Source organism: Pristiophorus japonicus, chromosome 1 (genome assembly GCF_044704955.1).
Source record: "Pristiophorus japonicus isolate sPriJap1 chromosome 1, sPriJap1.hap1, whole genome shotgun sequence".
Classification (NCBI taxonomy): Eukaryota; Metazoa; Chordata; class Chondrichthyes; family Pristiophoridae; genus Pristiophorus; species Pristiophorus japonicus.
Window position 1 is genome coordinate 202507618 of NC_091977.1, and position 19434 is coordinate 202527051.

Genomic DNA, 19434 nt, shown 5'->3' on the forward strand with positions numbered 1-19434 from the left:
GCCCCAAAGCAGAGGGGACAACAGAAGCAGTGCCGCAAAAAAGTTAATGCCGGGGCACTGAGAGACCCAGCTAAGAGAGCGCTATACAGCCAGCGCCTCACAGCCAACCTGGCGTGCCTTGATGACCCTGAGATGCTGAATGCCCGCAGCGCTTGGTCTGCCCTCCAGGCCTCTATAACCAGTGCCTGTGATGAGACACTTGGTCACTCAACCAGAAATCATCAGGACTGGTTTGATGAAAATGATCAGGAGATCGAAGAACTAATAGCTCGCAAGCGCAAAGTATTTCTGAGCCTCAAGCAACAACCCAACTCGAGAGCTGCAAAACAACATTATAGATGGCTCAAGGCTCAGGTCCAACAAAAAACTCGGGACCTAAAGAACAGTTGGTGGATGGAGAAAGCACAGGAGATACAACAACTGGCCGACAGCCACGATATGCGAGGATTCTTCATTGTAGTCAAGGCCACCTACAGTCCAAACTCCCAAGGTCCCACCCCACTCCTGGTTAAGAACGGGGAAACACTCATTAAGGACACAGAGGCTGTCAGGGCCCGATGGAAGGAGCACTTTGAAGATCTCCTCAATCGAGACTCTGCCTTTGACTTGAATGTTCTCGACTCCATCCCGCAGCATGCGACCTGCCACCAACTCAGTGAAACCCCAATGTTGCACGAGGTAGGCAAAGCCATAAAACAGCTCAAGAATAACAAGGCTATGTGTGCAGATGGAATCCCTGCTGAGGCGCTAAAGTACGGCAGAGAGGCGCTGTTAGCATGGACATGACCTCATCTCTCTCATCTGGAGGGAGGAGAGCATGCCGGGAGATCTGAGAGATGCAGTGATTGTGACCATTTTTTAAAAAGAGGACAAGTCCGACTGCAGCAACTACAGGGGAATCTCCCTGATATCAGCCACTGGGAAGGTTGTCGCTAGAGTTCTCCTCAACCGTCTTCTCCCTGTGGCCGAGGAGCTCCTCCCGGAGTCACAGTGCGGATTTCGTCCCCTACGGGACACAACGGGCATGATCTTTGCAGCGTGACAGCTGCAGGAAAAATGTAGGGAGCAGTGTCAGCCATTATATATGGCCTTCTTCATTCTTACAAAGGCCTTTGACATGGTCAACCGTGAGGGTCTATAGAGCGTCCTCCTCCATTTCGGATGCCCCCAAAAGTTTGTCAACATCCTTCGCCTGCTTCACGACGACATGCAGGCCGTGATCCTTACCAACGGATCCATTACAGACCCAATTCACGTCCGGACCGGAGTCAAACAGGGCTGCATCATCGTTCCAACCCTCTTCGCCGCCATGCTCCACCTCACAATCAATAAGCTGTCCGCTGGAGCGGAATTAAACTACAGAACCAGTGGGAAGCTGTTTAACCTACACTGCCTCCAGGCCAGGCCCAAGATCACCCCAACCTCATTCATTGAGCTGCAGTATGCCGACGATGCCTGCGTCCGCGCACATTCTGAGACTGAACTCCAGACTTACTACTAGGGGATCAAGGGGTATGGTGAGAGGGCGGGAGTGGGGTACTGAAGATGCATGTTCAGCCATGAGCTCGTTGAATGGCGGTGCAGGCTCGCGGGGCTGAATGGCCTACTCCTGCACCTATTTTCTATGTTTCTATTGTAGGATATAGTCAATGTATTCACAGAGGCATATGAAAGCATGGGCCTGACGCTTAACATCCGTAAGACAAAGGTCCTCCACCAGCCTCTCCCTGCCGCACAGCACTGCCCTCCAAGCATCAAGATTCATGGCGCAGCCCTGGACAACGTGGACCATTTCCCATATCTCGGGAGCCTCTTATCAACAAAGGCAGACATTGATGCGGAGATTCAACATCACCTCCAGTGCGCTAGTGCAGCCTTCGGCTGTCTGAGGAAGAGTGTTTGAAGACCAGGCCCTCAAATCTACCACCAAGCTCATGGTCTACAGGGCTGTAGTAATACCCACCCTCCTGTATGGATCTGAGGCATGGACGATGTATAGAAGGCACCTCAAGTCGCTGGAGGTATATCACCGATGTCTCCGCAAGATCCTGCAAATCCCCTGGGAGGACAGGCGCACCAACATCAGTGTCCTCGTCCAGGCTAACATCCCCAGTTTTGAAGCACTGACCACACTCGATCAGCTTTGTTGGTCAGACCACATAGTTCGCATGCCAGATACGAGACTCCCTAAGCAAATGCTTTATGCTGAGCTCCTTCATGGTAAACGAGCCAAAGGTGGGCAGCGGAAACATTACAAGGACACCCTCAAAGCCTCCCTGGTAAACTGCGACATCACCACTGACACCTGGGAGACCCTGGCCTGAGGTGGAGAAAGTGCATCCGGGGGGGGCGTCGAGTTCTTTGAGTCTGAACTCAAAGAGCATGAAGAGGTCAGGCGGCAAACCAGCCCCGCCCACCCCTTCCCTCGATGAATATCTGTCCCACCTGTGACAGAGTCTGTGGCTCTCGTATTGGATTGTTCAGCCACCAGAGAACTCGCTTTTGGAGTGGAAGCAAGTCTTCCTCGGTTCCGAGGGACTGCCTATGATGATGAGTTTAGAGCGGCGAGGTTAGGGCGCAGGAGCGGCGAATGATTGTGGAGCGACGTGATCGGGACCCAGGAGAGGCGGGGGCCCAGAAGAGGCGAGGGCCTAGGGGCAGCACGGTCCAGCCAATGTGTGCACGCACTAGGTACATGCAGCAGAGCTGGTCTCCAGTCATCTTGGTTAATCCTTGCCAATGGACCAAGACCTAGCTCTGTCAAGTCTGTGTGGTGGCTGGTGTGCAACGGCCACCACACGTTAAAAAAAATCCATGCACAGACATCTTCCACCCTGCAACATGTAGTTCGAGACCTGGAATATTAGCTCATTGAAACACCTGTGAACTCATCCCTTTTTGGCGTGGAAGCAAGTCACTCTCGATGAGGGACCGCCTATGATGTTGATGACACTTCCCACACGTCATGTCTCAAATTACTCATATACTGTATCCCACAATGTTATTTTCTGAACTAAATATATCTAATTTGCATTTGAATCAATTAATACAAACTGCTTCCACCATCTCCTAATCCCTTACTGCTGCTGTATGTTGTGACTGGCCTACAAATACTATAGCAACATGATATAACTACTTCACCTGTCTATTAGGAGAAAGATACATACCACTCCTCTTTCACGACCAGTGGCAACACCAAGTAGAGCAAAATTTTTAAGCATTTCACAGCCAATTGCACCACATCCAACCTGAAAGGAAATAGCAGTTAGTTTTACACACCTTGGTTTGACATGTGGTGCATTTAACGGAGAAAAATATTAAATGATGGCAAGGTCATATCTTACAAACACAGTGCAAAAATTAAGTAGGAACACATGCACTTTTGAATCAAGAGAATCCATTCAGAATCCTGTGTCCACATTTCAGGCATGCAAAATTGGAATCGAAAAGTCAAAATAGATTCCAAGAGAAAGGCAATGATGTTTACCTATAGATGCCTATAACAAGCATTGCAAATATGGTGGTGTTTACAGAGGGTGCTAATGTCACTGAGTAGTGGAACACCAATACTGCACCATCCTTCATTTGCATTACATTCACAGGATGTCCAAATTTGGGTACTTTTGACTTCTTCTATGATATCTAATTGGACAATCAACACTCCACTGGACATCTGGTTAGCTCCAACACTGCTTACGTGTCCGCACACATGCAAATACATTAACCACTGTACAAAATATATAGCTAATTAGAGTAAAGTAACATGTACAGACTGCATTCTAAAGAAGCTATGAGCAATTTCATAAAATTGTAATTATTACACATCAAAAAACAATTTGGTTGGACTGAGCTCCAAGATATATGGGCACTGATGATGGTCTCAAACAAGGAAAGCATGAAGTTCAGGTGGCTTATGTAGCCATTTGGATCAAGAGATTGCATAACAGTACATGGCTCAATCCAATTCCAAAATAAAACAGTGTAATCCAGGCTACTGAGTCCTCACTATAGTGGGTGCAGTAGAGAGTTATTAAATAAATCCTCAGTTATTTCACTTCAAGTGACATGAAGGTTTTTTTTTAAAAGTGTAAAATTGCTCGATTGCTATGCTGTATATATTGTGGAGAGACGCGTTTTCCTTGCTAATTTTCTTCCCCTCTCCTGAACACAGGTAACTTTGAACAAAATAAAGTACTGCATGCTCTTTGTTCTTGATCTTTATAAATGCTGTCCATGTATATATTTTGTTCCAATTCTGATAATGGGTTATACCTGAAACATAACCATGTCTGTTTTCTCCACAGATGCTGAGGGATCTGGCGTGTTGCCAGACTTTTCTCATTTTGTTAAAAGAACTTTGTGGATTTAGTGCTTGGTTGTACATATGCCATCCATTGCTGTGACATGGTTCTAAAGGCACTGTGTGCTCTTCAGTATCTCCCCGTGTGTGAGCCTGGACAGTGGTTACTGACCAGTTATGGTGGGGCTGTCTAACTGCCAGCACATGGGCAAAATTGGACCCAACATCTCAATCTATGCAGGGCCACGAAGTTCTGCCTTTCAATCCCTTCCACTGTCTGAAATGACTGAACTTTCAGGAGGGAAGTGAGAAGAAATAAATAGTGGACAGTGCTGTTGATTCTCTCAGCCAGAGTGCAGTAGGCTGATGCGTGCATCGTGCTCCCAGCAGCTCTGCTAATCCTCTTCAATTGATATCAGAACACTGCTGCTCCCAACTGAGGAGAGCGATTCTGCTGGCTGTAGGAGGTGCAAGTCAATCCTGCGGGATCCGACTGAAAAAACCCAAAGCAATTAAAAAAATATCCCAAGCCTCCACTGAAGGATCAGCTGTTTATACTGGTGTGTTTTCCCCAAAGGTGAGCATTTTTCAGTCATAGCACTCACTTTAATTCAGCTTATCTTTTACTCTGTTCTATGTTTTATTGTGGGCTAAAATGGTACAACAGATATGGTAGCATAGTGGTTATGATAATGGTCTGGTAATCCAGAGCTCATGGCAAGTCTTGTTTTAAAATTCCAACTGGAAAAGGAATCTGCCACCCTTACCCCATGGAGCTCTCTATGTGGTTGACTCTTCATGCCCACAACTAGGAATGGGCAATAAATGCTGCCTTACCAGTGTCAAGCACATTCCAGGAACAAATCTAAAACAAGGTATATTTATCTACATTAAGGGACTTTTGAGGATGAAAGCAGTATTAGCAGTGTGAAATCCTGGTGAAACATTTGGGACCAAATGTTCAAACGGTTCCTGTGAGATATTGTTTCATGCACATGGGAGAAATTCCATAAGATAACACAATTTCCTGTCATGTTTTTATGGCTTTGCTGTATATCAACAGTCAGATACAGCTTCCCGATCCGTGCCATAATTTTGAGATATATCCCAAATCGAAAACCATTCTCCTAAGTAAGTCCTAAATAAGTGTACGTCGATGTGCAAACAATGGCATGTACAGGACTAAACCTGTACAGGAATTCCTGTTTAGCTCAATCCGCTGAATAGAATGAAGGTGAATTTACAGGTAGAAAACCAGTAAGACAACAGGGTTTTGGATTGAGAAATGCGACAAACATTTAGGTCACAATATTTCAGAATGACAAATTGAGAGAGGAGGTAATTATAGAGCCAGGAGAGAGATTAAAAAGCAGGACCTCAAAGGTAATCTCCGGATTACTCCCAGTGCCACGAGTTAGTGAGTACAGAAATAGGAGGATAGAGCAGATGAATACGTGGCTGGAGAGATGGTGCAGGCGGGAGGGCTTTAGTTTCCTGAGGCATTGGGACCGCTTCTGGGGGAGGTGGGACCTGTACAAGCTGAACGGGTTGCACCTCAACAGAGATGGGACCAATATCCTCGCTGGGAGGGTTTGCTAGTGCTGTTGGGGGGGGGGGGGGGGGGGGGGGGGATTTAAACTAGCTTGGCAGGGAGATGGGAGCCTGAGAATAGATTCAATAGGAAGGGGAGTAAAGCTGGAATTAGAAAGCAAAAATAAAGAAAGTGAGTTTGAAGGAGAGAGGAAACAAGCAGGAAAATGGGGGAAAAAAATCAAACTTAAAGGCACTTTGTCTAAATGCACGTAGCATTTGTAACAAAATAGATGAGTTGACAGCAGAAATTGAGACAAATTACTATGATCGGATAGTCATTACAGCGACGTGGTTGCAAGGTGACCAGGACTGGGAATTAAATATTCAAGGGTACTTGACAATTCAGAAGGACAGACAGAAAGGAAAAGGAGGTGGGGTAGCTCTCCCGATAAAGGATGGAATCACTGCAATAGTAATAAAACGAAATAGGCTCAAACATTAAGGGTGTTGAAATAGTTTGGGTGGAGATAAGGTACAATAAGGAGAAAGAGTCACTGGTGGGTGTAGTCTAAAGGCCCCCTTAACAGTAGCAACTCTGTTGGTCGGAGCATAAACCAGGAAATAGTGGGGGCTTGTAAAAAGGGAACAGCAATAATTATGGGTGATTTTAACCTCCATATTGATTGGACAAATCAAAGTGGTCAGGGTAGCCTTGAGGAGGAGTTCATAGAGTGCATAAGGGACTGGTTCCTTGAGCAGTATGTAACAGAACCAACCAGGGGGCAAGCCATCTTAGATCTGGGTCCTGTGTAATGAGACAGGATTAATAAACAATCTCTTAGTAAAGGATCCCCTTGGAATGAGTGATCATAGTATGATTGAATTTCAAATTCAGATGGAGGGTGAGAAAGTTGGATCTCTAACCAGCATACTAAGCTTAAATAAAGGAGAGTATGAAGGTATGAGGGCAGAGTTGGGTAAAGTGGACTGGGAAAATAGATTAAAGTGTAGGATGGTTAATGAACAGTGGTGTACATTTAAGGAGATATTTCACAACTCTCAAGAAAAATATATTCCAGTGAGGAGGAAAGGGTGTAAGAGAAAAGATAGCCATCCGTGGCTAACTAAAGAAATAAAGGTCAGTATCCAATTAAAAACAAGGGCATACAAAGTGGCCAAAACTAGTGGGAGGACAGAAGACTGGGAAGCTTTTAAAAGCCAGCAAAGAACTAAAAAATGATTAAGGGAACATAGACTATGAAAGTAAACTAGCACAAAATATAAAAACAGATAGCAAGAGTTTCTATAGGTATATAAAAAGGAAAAGGGTGACTAAAGTAAATATTAGTCCCTGAGAGGACCAGACCAGGGAATTAGTAATGGGGAATATGGAGATGGCAGAAACTCTGAACAAATATTTGGTATCAGTCTTTATGGTGGAGGACACTAACAATATTCTGACAATGGATAGTCTAGGGGCTATGGCAAGGGCGGGGGGTGGGGGGAGAGGAACTTAACACAATCACAATCACTGAGGAGGTGGTACTCAGTAAGATAATGGGACTAAAGGCAGATAAATCCCCTGGACCTGATGACTTGCATCCTAGGGTCTTAAGAGAAGTAGTGGCAGGGATTGTGGATGCATTGGTTGTAATTTATCAAAATTCCCTGGATTCTGGGGAGGTCCCAGCAGATTGAAAAACTGCAAATGTAACGCCCCTATTTAAAAAAGGAGGCAGACAAAAAGCAGGAAACTATAGACCAGTTAGCCTAACATCTGTGGTTGCGAAAATGTTGGAGTCCATTATCAAAGAAGCAGTAGCAGGACATTTGGAAAAGCAAAATTCGGTCAGGCAGAGTCAGCATGGATTTATGAAGGGGGAGTCATGTTTGACAAATTTGCTGGAGTTCTTTGAAGATGTAACGAACAGGGTGGATAAAGGGGAACCAGTGGATGTGGTGCATTTGGACTTCCAGAAGGCATTTGACAAGGTGCCACATAAAAGGTTACTGCACAAGATAAAAGTTCACAGGGTTGGGGATAATATATTAGCATGGATTGGCTAACTAACAGAAAACAGAGAGTTGGGATAAATGGTTCATTTTCTGGTTGGCAACCAGTAAATAGTGGGGTGCCGCAGGGATCAGTGCTGGGACCCTAACTATTTACAATCTATATAAACGACTTGGAAGAAGGGACTGAGTGTAACGTAGCCAAGTTTGCTGATGATACAAAGATGGGAGGAAAAGCAATGTGTGAGGAAGACACAAAAATCTGCAAAAAGACATAGACAGGCTAAGTGAGTGGGCAAAAATTTGGCAGATGGAGTATAATGTTGGAAAGTGTGAGGTCATGCACTTTGGCAGAAAAAAAATCAAAAGAGCAAGTTTTTATTTAAGTGGAGAAAGCTTGCAAAGTGCTGCAGTACAGCAGGACCTGGGGGTACTTGTGCATGAAACACAAAAGGATAGTATGCAGGTACAGCAAGTGATCAGGAAGGCCAATGGTATTTTGGCCTTTTTTGCAAAGGGGATGGAGTATAAAAGCAGGGAATTCTTGCTACAGCTATATAAGGTATTGGTGAGGCCACACCTGGAATACTGCATGCAGTTTTGGTTTCCATATTTACGAAAGGATATACTTGCTTTGGAGGCAATTCAGAGAAGGTTCACTAGGTCGGTTCCGGGGATGAGGGGGTTGACTTATGAGGAAAGGTTGAGTAGGTTGGGCCTCTACTCAATGGAATTCAGAAGAATGAGAGGTGATCTTATCGAAACGTATAAGATTATGAGGGGGCTTGACAAGGTGGATACAGAGAGGATGTTTTCACTGATGGGGGAGAATAGAACTAGAGGGCATGATCTTAGAATAAGGGGTCGCCCATTTAAAACAGAGATGAGAAGAAATTTCTTCTCTCAGAGGGTTGTTAATCTGTGGAATTCGCTGCCTCAGAGAGCTGTGGATGCTGGGACATTGAATAAATTTAGGACAGAAATAGAAAGTTTCTTAAACGATAAAGGGATAAGGGGTTATGATAGGGAGCAGGCAGGGAAGTGGAGCTGAGTCCATGATCAGATCAGCCATGACCTTATTAAATGGCGGAGCAGGCTCGCGGGGCCGTAAGGCCTACTCCTGTTCCTATTTCTTATGTTCTATGACCGAAGATAATATTTATAAAAGACACTTACTATAAAAACATTGAGGTTGCTGAGTTTTTGGCACATGGATTCTCCAATACATGCACGTAGAGCATCATATCGATCTCCCCTGTATGAAAACATAGATCATGTATAATTACTATTAAATAACTCAAGAACCATGTGCACATATGGTAATGTAAATGGAAAGCAGATACACTCCAGAAAGTGAAAGGAAGGGAGTGAGGGAAGGGAAGGGAAAGTAAGGGAAGGGAAAGTAAGGGAGGGAAAGTAAGGGAGGGAAAGTAAGGGAGGGAAAGTAAGGGAGGGAAAGTAAGGGAGGGAAAGTAAGGGAGGGAAAGTAAGGGAGGGAAAGTAAGGGAGGGAAAGTAAGGGAGGGAAAGTAAGGGAGGGAAAGTAAGGGAGGGAAAGTAAGGGAGGGAAAGTAAGGGAGGGAAAGTAAGGGAGGGAAAGTAAGGGAGGGAAAGTAAGGGAGGGAAAGTAAGGGAGGGAAAGGAAGGGAGGGAAAGGAAGGGAGGGAAAGGAAGGGAGGGAAAGGAAGGGAGGGAAAGGAAGGGAGGGAAAGGAAGGGAGGGAAAGGAAGGGAGGGAAAGGAAGGGAGGGAAAGGAAGGGAGGGAAAGGAAGGGAGGGAAAGGAAGGGAGGGAAAGGAAGGGAGGGAAAGGAAGGGAGGGAAAGGAAGGGAGGGAAAGGAAGGGAGGGAAAGGAAGGGAGGGAAAGGAAGGGAGGGAAAGGAAGGGAGGGAAAGGAAGGAAGGGAAGAGAAGTAAAGTGAAAGGAAGGGAGGGAAGGGAAGCAAAGGGAGGGAAGGGAAGGGAGGGAAAAGAAAGAAAGACTTGGATTTATGTAGCACCTTTCACGACCACCAGACATCTCAAAGTGCTTTACAGCCAATGAAGTACTTTTGGAGTGTAGACACTGTTGTAAAGGGAAGGGGAGGGGAGGGGAGAAAGGAAAGGAAAGAAAGGAAAGACTTGCATTTATATAGCACCGTTTATGTCCTCAGGACATCCCAAAGCACTTTACAGACAATTAATTACTTTTTTTGAAGTGTTGTAATGTAATGTAATGTCACTGTTCTAATGTAGGAAACATGGCAGTCAATTTGCACACAGCAAAGTCCCACAAACAATCTGAACAAATAATCTGTTTTAGTGATGTTGATTGAACAATAAATATTGACCAGGACACTGGAGAGAACTCCCTTGCTCCTCTTCAAATAGTGCCTTGAGAGGGCAGATGTGGCCTCGGTTTAATGCCTCATCCGAAAGAGGTTACCTCTGACACTGCAATACTACCTCAGTACAGCATTGAAGTGTAAGCCTCGATTTTGTGCTCAAGTCTCTGGCATGGGACTTAAACCCACAAGCTTCTGATTCAGAGGTAAGAGTGCTACCACTGAACCAAGGCTAGCAACTTTGAATTACATTGTATAAGCAACTGAGTTCTGACAGCTTTCAGGTATTCTTAAGTACAGGCAGATCATGGACTGACTATTCACAAGTGACAATTAAAATATCGATAGCTCAGTTTTGCAGTTTCATTTCATTTATACTTGTTCTGCTGCAGGCGACGAGCCCTGAAAATGCAATTTGAAAATTCCTCATCCCCCAAACTTGGTCTCCAACTTCAGTGCATTCCAAGAGCTGACAGGAGGTTTAAGCTTGCATTTGCTGTCATTACTCCTCTGAAACCAACAGCCAGCAACTTCTGGAGTCCGCACAGGTGCAGATAAATGTGGAAATCCAGAAGTTGCCGTCAAATCAAAATAGGTGCCGAAATTTGACTGCCCAACAATATATATGGGCCACATTTTCCCATCTGCAATGCTTCTCCAGAGGCCGTGCTGTTGAATTCCCTAGAGCCGGCAATCAATTCAAATCAATGAACTGACGAAAACTTCCCCTTTTACACAGGAATATCGTTGTTAAAAAACCCAAGATTAAACCCTGTTAAAAAGAGGTGTAACTGAGTTTTTAGGGGTGTACTGCCTGCTGAACAACCATTCTGAAAAACTAATTTTATATTTGTGAAATGTTAAATTTTTCTATTATGACAAAAATTGCATGTTTTTTTTATAATATATATTTTTTTATGTTTGCTTATGATATTTCTGCTTCTACTTTAATCCCATGTATATGTCCCAATCTTTGGGCTCAAATTTGGCCAACCCCTTTTTTCAGTGCACTCACCGGAGATGCGACGACTTTGTGGGCTGAAAACGGTGCCTAAAAAATCTCCCCTGATTCTGGCCACTGTGTTGCCTCTCCCATGGCTTGGCGCGGCGTGACCAGTCGATTGAGGGGTGGAGCTAGGGGCCTGCGCCAGAAACAGTGCTGGCTGCTCTGCACATGCAGGTTGGAGCGTGCGCGCATGCACAGTAGCTCCTTCCCCCAGCCTCTGTGTGCGTGCTGCAGCGTGGGACCTGATGTGTCCCGCCCCTATCCTGGGCTGAGTGGCCTGCCGCACAGTAACGAGACTTTGATAGAGAAGCCTGCCTGCTTCCAAAGCACTTGGTTCTTTTATTGGCTGCCTGCATTATTGCCACTTTGTGTCAATTCTACACACAACTTGAAGACATTCCCATGGAAAGGTTCAGGTAGAATTGTCTATTTTGAAATCCATCTCAAAAGTTATATCCAGGTATTTTTGTAGAAAAACAATTATAAATGTCATTAGGTTGCCAGTTTAATTTTCCACACACTCAATTACATTTTTCCTCGGGGGGGGGAGAGAGGATGATAACTGTGCAGCCAGTAATTTTAATGAGTTTACTCAAGACTTTCCTTAACCCTGTTGATGAAAATATTTTCCTAGCCAAGTTAATAGAAAATGCTTTCAAATACATCATAATCAATTCTTGAACATTAGATTTGGTGGAATAATTTTACTTGAGTTTTCAAAATATTTAAAAGCATAAAACAAACAGTAAATTCCTTGGCTATATGGTGTAAAATATTTATATGATGGTGGGTGAGCTTAGGCGGCTGGGAGAACATAAGAACATAAGAATTATGAGCAGGAGGTACTTCTATTTTTTATTTGGATATTTTGAAAAAATTATGTAAATATGTTTTGTTTCTACTTTTTATTTTTGTAGTTTAAGCTTCCATGAATGCTTATGTTGTACAGTAAATTAACTTTGCGAAGTTTGTCATATGATGTCCTGTATAGCTGTTTGATCCTATTCACATTCTTTAGTCAAGTCATTAAGTTCTGCTGGTCTCCGACATACCTACCTGCGCTAATTTCTTAACTCTCCACAAGGGTTTTCTGTGCGGCCACTATATGTTGGCCTAAGTTAGTTTGGAGTAACTATTAGCAGTCCAAAGTGGCCTAAATGGCCAAAACGGGCGTAGGTGGCTGGTAGCGCCCCCTTTTGAAAAAAACTAAACTAAACTAAAAAAATCCTAACTAACTCACTTACACTGGCACAAATTGAATGTACAAAATGAGGGATTTTTAAGATATTCCAGAAAAATCAAGTTGCTCCAAAAAAAACAATTCTGAGCCCCTTATTTCGCTCTCTGTAAAATGATTAAAAAGAGAAAGAAAATCAGTGCATTTTATACCCTGATTTGTTATCTGTGAGAATTATTCAATGTGATTGGTTGCTTAGCCAGTCTGATCACTGTTGCTGGAAAGCTCTAGACTTAGCGTCACGTTCAATTTAACGTCGGGAGAGGTCAAATCGATGCCACATAGATCGTTAGATCTTTGTAGGCAGCTTTCTTTGAGGTCAGTGGCGAGCGCCATCACTTCACCGCTGGCCGCAAAATCCGGGCCATAATGACAACAGGAGTTCCTTGTGCATTCTGCAGTTTTGAAAACAAAAATGGCAGTTGAATAAGAGTTAGGAAAATATTGCTGTAAATCTTCTCCCATCAGTTGCAAGCTTCCAGCATTCAGCAGCAAATTGCTACCTTGGTTCCACTAATTCAGGGCTTCCAAGTAGATGCTGAAGTTTGACTGTCCAGCAATACATGTAGGGCTACATTTTTCCATCTGTAATACCCACACACAAGCACACAGCAGATCTTTCTCACCTACCTTGGTTGGAACTGATCACTGCTAGTATCTTCAAGATTCTGAAGAATCTCTGTCACATCATAATATAGCTAAAAACAAAAGAAAAATGATTTTCTGTAAAGCAATAAAACTCCTTAAAATTGTTTTAAAAAATTACAGTCAACTGCCTCGGAAACAAACTAACCCATTGCTGAAGAGGAGAGAATTTGCCCGTGAGTGCCTTCAAGGCTTCCTGGCTGATGATTCCGCCAAACGCAGCAGTGAGAGGAGCCAAACATCCTCTTGCTGTCCGTGAAAGCCACTTAACAATCTCTTGATTAACAGCAGCCTGTAATACATGCACACAACAAAGAAAAAAAATTCATGCTGGCACTACAAAATATGAAGCCACTGAAATTTGGCTATACGCCTAAAAAAATCAGGTTTAATTTCACTTTGTCAAAGCATTAACTGGTTAGCAAGCTTGGGCAATGCTTGTCAACGGGTTTTGTGTTCAAGATGTTTCACTCGTTGATCTGGCTTGATTGACAGCCCAGAGGTCTCTTAATTTGGCTATGTTTTGTGGGCTGCTTCATTCCAGTTTTGACTGCAGCAAAGACAACGCTGGGCTCCCATGTACAAACCCTTTTAGACTGATGTGTCTTTTTGTTGTTGTAAGTTATAGTACCACTGGGTTCTTCATGTTTTCATCTATTTCTGTGTAATCACGATTCTTACAATAAATTCGACTCATAGTTTAAGCCTGAACAATGCAGTCCGCCTATATTGGGTAACAATTTTGGGTGTAAAATATCTCTGTAAAAGGTTCAGTTAGCTCTGTGGCGCACTACATTTCAAGGCACACCCAAGATTATAAAACGTTGACTGGGGGTGTGACAGCATTACTCATTGATTTTAAAGGATTGGGCTAATGACAGCATTATCCACTGATTTCAATGGACAGGAGGTGTTGACAGTGTTACCCACGGATTTCAATGGACAGGAGGTGTTGACAGTGTTACCCACGGATTTCAATGGACAGGAGGTGTTGACAGTGTTACCCACGGTTTTCAATGGATTGGGGGTGTCACAATGTATCAATTGTGACAAATTCAAAAAGCTCAAGGAATTTTAAGACCCAAGTTCATTTACTCAAATTCCTTCCTGTTGTAAACCTGCAATAAATCACATAAATTAAGACTACTTTCCACTGTAAATGCTGCACAAAACTTCAAAATCATCCAGTACACTGCTGATGAAACAGGAAATGCATATGATTGGTACAGCAAATGATGACGTGAATAACTTTTGGCACTAAAAAGGACATGGCTTTGACAGCAGCAGCTAAATATATTACACTCCCTGTTATTACTGCTGATTAAGCAAAAAAAAGCTCTTGTTGAAAGATTACTCACTTTAATTTTCAGTGTTTCATTTACAGCAATAGCCAATCGCAACAGTTCATCTGCGTCTTGGAGACACCTTGTTGCAAAATAAAAAACATAAACCATCTTTGGTAAGTATGCTACGGTCCGTGCTAAGGTACGCTATTGCAAAGCAAAATGTTTGAATCAGTTAGTCAGCACTTACACAAGAAATATACTAGTTCTCTATCATCCCGCCCCCCCATCCCAAGCTTCTCTTTGAGATATCCTCCCTCTGACTCTACACTGAGTGACGACTCACTTTTGGGGATTTCAATCTCCATCTCAACTCACCTTGCCCTCTGTCCTTTGATTGCACTGTCCTCCCCCTTAACCTCTCCCTCAATATAAAGCCACCACCCCCCCCCTCCCCAATTTTGCCATCTCACGTGACCTCTTTACTCCCATGACCTCGATTACAGACAAGGCCATCGCTGGCCACTTCTTTGTGTCCCTCACCACCCACATCCCCCTACCCTTCCAACCCCATCTGTTCTTGGAAAAAAAATTCTATCTCAAACTCCCAACTGTCTAGCTTTTGCCTCTCTATTTACCACGATATTTCTTCAGCTGTTAATCTGCTCACCGACTCCTTGCACTCCCCTCCCCTGCCTTCTCCAACAATAAGATCATGGATTTCCTTGCCACTCAGATTGAGACCATCCGTTCAGCTGCCTCTGCCGCATCCCTCCATGCACCTTGCCTATCGAGCCAAACTTTCCTCAAGGCTCCCAACACCCTGGCCCTGCATGTGCGTCTTTCTCTAGCTTTTCTCCTTCATGCTATCTCCGAGCTCATCCTGTCCATGAGACCCACCTCCTGCTCCCTTAACCCCATTCTCACTAAACTACTGACCACCAACCTTCTCTGCCTGGCCCCCATATTAGCCGATATTGTAAACAATTCCCGCTCCTCAGGTACTGTCCGCCTCCAAACTTCCTTTCTTCTCCAAAGTCCTTGAATGTGCTGTTGCCTCCCAATTTGTCTTTCCTGGAAACTCCATGTTTGAATCCTTTCAATCAGGTATCTGCCCCTGCCACTATACTGAAACGCCCACACTCAGTCACAAATGACATCTGTACCATGGCGCACTATCCCTCCTCATCCTTCTCGATCTGCCTGCAGCCATTGACATGATAGACCGCACCATCCGCCTCCAATGCCAGCACAATTGCCTTGGTCTTCGCAATGTTTAACTGGAGGAAATTGCGACTCATTCAAAACTGGAGTCTGACAACACAGAAGTAGTGGAAGGGTGGTAAAGGGGTACAGCTGGGTATCATCGCTGTACATGTGGAAGCTGATCCCATGTCTTCGGATGATGTTGCCAAGGGGCAAGGTGTAGCTGAGGAGGAGTTGGGTGCCTAGGATAGAACCTTGGAGGACTCCAGAAGTAAAAGTGCAAGGACAGGTACAGAAGCCAGTGCTGGAGATGCTCTGGCTACGTTGTATTACTAGTGTTTTAACCTTGCACAAACTTCAAAGCAATAAAACTCCCTCATCTGGGGAGCCTTATGCCACATTGTTCTAGTGGCAGGTCAGGCCCCGACGTCAGAATTGGGCTGCATTTAGATTATAACTCTACATTATTTACAGGCCCTCCAACATTTTGTATTGCTGACAAACCGAGCCAAAGTTCAGTTCCCATATCCAAATTATTGATGGAGAACATAAATAACACTTGCCCCATCATTGAGCCTTTCGGCATCCTGTAAATCATCCTACATTCAATGTAGCTCCATGTACAACTAAACCTTTGCTTCCAATTTCTGACTGACTTCAGGAATTCCCCCACATCCCCTCCCCTCCTCCAACCGTATCAACCAATCACCTGTGCCACATTATGCCAAATGCTTTGCTAATTATCTAACATCCAAGTTCCCTGATCCATTGGGCCCATTGTCTTCTTCAAGGAATCCAACAGATTTTATATTCAAGAAAAGTACACTGGAATAAATAGCACCAAACTCTCAGAGCATTTATTTGTTTTGAGCCTTTTTAGCCTGTTTGGAACCTGCTTCTCATTTATGCCAAAGTCTTACATGGATTATAACCAATATGTATGGAAAGCTTGTTACTCACAATTGTCCCTAGTGAATATTTGGAGGAAGTAATTATTTATTGCATTATTGTATGCTTATCCTCAGTTTCAGACTTCGTTAGCATCTTATAGAATTCTTAACTCTTCTCTAATAGCCCTCTTACTATTAGGTTGCTTATAATGTCAAACAAGAGCAGGCAAAAGATGGAGGTCTCAAGTATGCTGCAGAAAATTGGCCAACATCTGTCGGCTACCCTTCTGGTCTGGCCATATACATTTCTATGCTTCTTTATTGAACATAAATATTAGTCGCAGCTCAAATGGAGATAAAGTGAGCCCTTATTTGACCTTATCTATACTGACATTTATGATGGCATAAAACAAGATGTCGTAATACCCATAATACTAAATCACTCCGATTTTTGTTGCATATATCCATTGAGTATTGGTGCTGTAATACTATTTCACTTACATGATTTGGAAGGTGTAGAATATGGCAATATTGAAATATTTATTTTGCACCTGTGGCAAGAAAAGCAATATCCCCTTTGTTATTTGCAAAGGGTTAAAATCAGGCTCATAGTATGGAGAAAGTAATAAAGAAGCATTTAATTAAGTCTGGCATGGGCTATTCTGGACCAGAGAATGTGATGTACTGTTTAAATTGGGACAAAAATAGTCCATTAGCATAATATTCCACCTCAACAGGTAGAATCGTACAGCACAGAAGGCAGCCATTTGGTCCATCGTGCTTGTGCAGGCTCTTTGAAAGAGCTCTCCAATTAGTCACATTCCCCTGCTCTTTCGACAACCCTACAAAATTTTACTTTTCAAGTATATATATCCAATTTCCTTTTAAAAGTTATTATTGAATCTGTTTCCACCACCCTTTCAGGCAGGGCATTCCAGACCACAACAACCCACTACGTAAAAGAAATTCTCAACACCCCTCTGGTTCGTTTGCCAATTATCTTAAATCTGTGTCATTTGCTTACCAACCCACTTGCCAGAGGAAATAGTTTCTTCCTACTTACTCTAGCAAATCCCCACATAATTTTAAACACCTCGATTCAATGTCTTTTTAACCTTCACTGCTCCAAGGAGAACATTCCCAGATTCTCCAGCCTCTCCACATAAATGAAGTTCCTCATCCCTGGTATCATTCTGGTAAATCTCTCTGCACCCTCTCCAAAGCCTTGACATGGTTGCTAAAGTGTGGTGCCCAAAATTGGACACAATACTCCAGCTGAGGCCTGACCAGTGATTTATCAAGGTTCAGCATAACTTCCTTGCTTTTTTACTTTATACCTCTACTTATAAAGCCAAAGATCCCATATGCTTTTACAATAACTTTATCAACTTGTTCAGCCCCTTTAAAATTGTACTATTTAGTTTATATTGCCTCTCCTCATTCTTCCTACCAAAAAATTTCACATCACTATTCTTTGCATTAAATTTCACCTGCGACATGTCTGCCCATTTAACCAGTTTGTCTATGTCCTCCTGAAGTCTGACACTATTCTCCTCATTGTTTACTACATTTCAAAGTTTTGTATCACCTGTAAACTTTGAAATTGTACCCCCTATACACAAGGCTATTAATATATATATAAAATGAGCAGTGGTCCCAATACCGGCCCCTGGGGAACACTGCTGGAGATTTCACTTCAGTCTGAAAACAACCTTTCACCACTACTCTCTCTTTTCTGTCTCTTAGCCAATTTTGTATCCATTCTACTACTGTCCCTTTAATTCATGGGCTTAAATTTTGCTAACCAGTCTATTAAGTGGCACTTTATCAAATGCCTTTTGAAAGTTCATATACACAATATCATCTACACTATCTCCATCAACCCGCTCTTAAATGAACTAAAATGGTCCATTAGCCTAGTATCCCAGACTTAACAGGCAGCAACACACATCATTAAATAAATTTTAATAATCAAAATACCATACCTAATAGCAGTGTGCCATAAGCACTTGGGTAAACTTCAGTTAGATTACTACATGAAATAAAGTCAGGCATGAACCAGTGCATCAATAACCTTGAAGCACTGCATCAATGACAATGGCATGAGCTGGTATTTTACATATTTACTGGCTCTTTCGTAATGTACTAAATGACAGAAGCATGCCATTACTAGAAAGCCACTTTCGTCTGTCCTTTAAGATGCCTTGTTGCACATAATGAATACAATGCAGGAAATACCCAACAGGTTAGGCAGCATCTGTGGAGAGAGAAGCAGAGTTAACGTTTCAGGTCGATGATCTTTCGTCAGAACTGGAAAAACATTAACTCTGCTTCTCTCTCCACAGATACTGCCTGACCTAATGAGAGTTTCCACCATTTTCTGTTTATATTTCAGATTTCCAGCATCCGCAGCATTTTGCTTGTGTGCAATTCTCATTTCCTGGTCACAGTTTTGACGGTTAGACTCTTTATCTATCTTTAACCATGTAACACAATACATTAAATAGTCACCCTATGTTTGGCAGACGTTTGTGTTGCTCTTGAAATCTATCCAAAGCCAGCATGGCTGTATGAATCTGCAGGGGTGCCTGTTTTTAAAAAAAAAGTATTAGTTAAAGTCTATTTTGTACACTGCAAGAGAATATTTTGGGTGAAATTGGTTTACATCAAACACAACAATATTAAAACATAAATTCTTGGCAGATCATCTACTTTTCCACAGTTTGGATTGAATGTGATCACTCAACTGCACAGTTGCTGCAAAACAGATCCAACAACCGAGATTGATTGACTACTAGTTACAACACAGTGTCTATATGGCAAATATATTTGTAATCATTAAAAATAAAATCCATCAAATTTCCTGCTAGATAGAGACTGGTTATTTCAGGTCTCCTTCCATCCAGGGCTGCTCTGGCGACGTCTATGAATGGGAGGAGCCACCTGCGATCTAAAGTGGCTCCATTCGTTTGGTCTGCTGTGAGTTGTTCTAGAACCACT

The 19434-nt window shown here is 43.2% G+C and overlaps 1 protein-coding gene across 4 annotated transcripts in view; it reads right to left on the reverse strand.

The window, feature by feature from the left end:
- uba6 (ubiquitin like modifier activating enzyme 6) overlaps nucleotides 1–19434 on the reverse strand; it is a 180739-nt gene that overhangs the window by 64257 nt on the left and 97048 nt on the right. For all 4 annotated transcript variants that reach the window (XM_070886180.1, XM_070886172.1, XM_070886154.1 and 1 more), the window contains 6 exons: nucleotides 18946–19022; nucleotides 14414–14480; nucleotides 13204–13347; nucleotides 13041–13108; nucleotides 9023–9101; nucleotides 3168–3248 (listed from right to left, as the gene is read on the reverse strand). In XM_070886180.1, the coding sequence (XP_070742281.1) occupies nucleotides 3168–3248; nucleotides 9023–9101; nucleotides 13041–13108; nucleotides 13204–13347; nucleotides 14414–14480; nucleotides 18946–19022 (516 nt within the window). The remainder of the gene's footprint in view (nucleotides 1–3167; nucleotides 3249–9022; nucleotides 9102–13040; nucleotides 13109–13203; nucleotides 13348–14413; nucleotides 14481–18945; nucleotides 19023–19434) is intronic.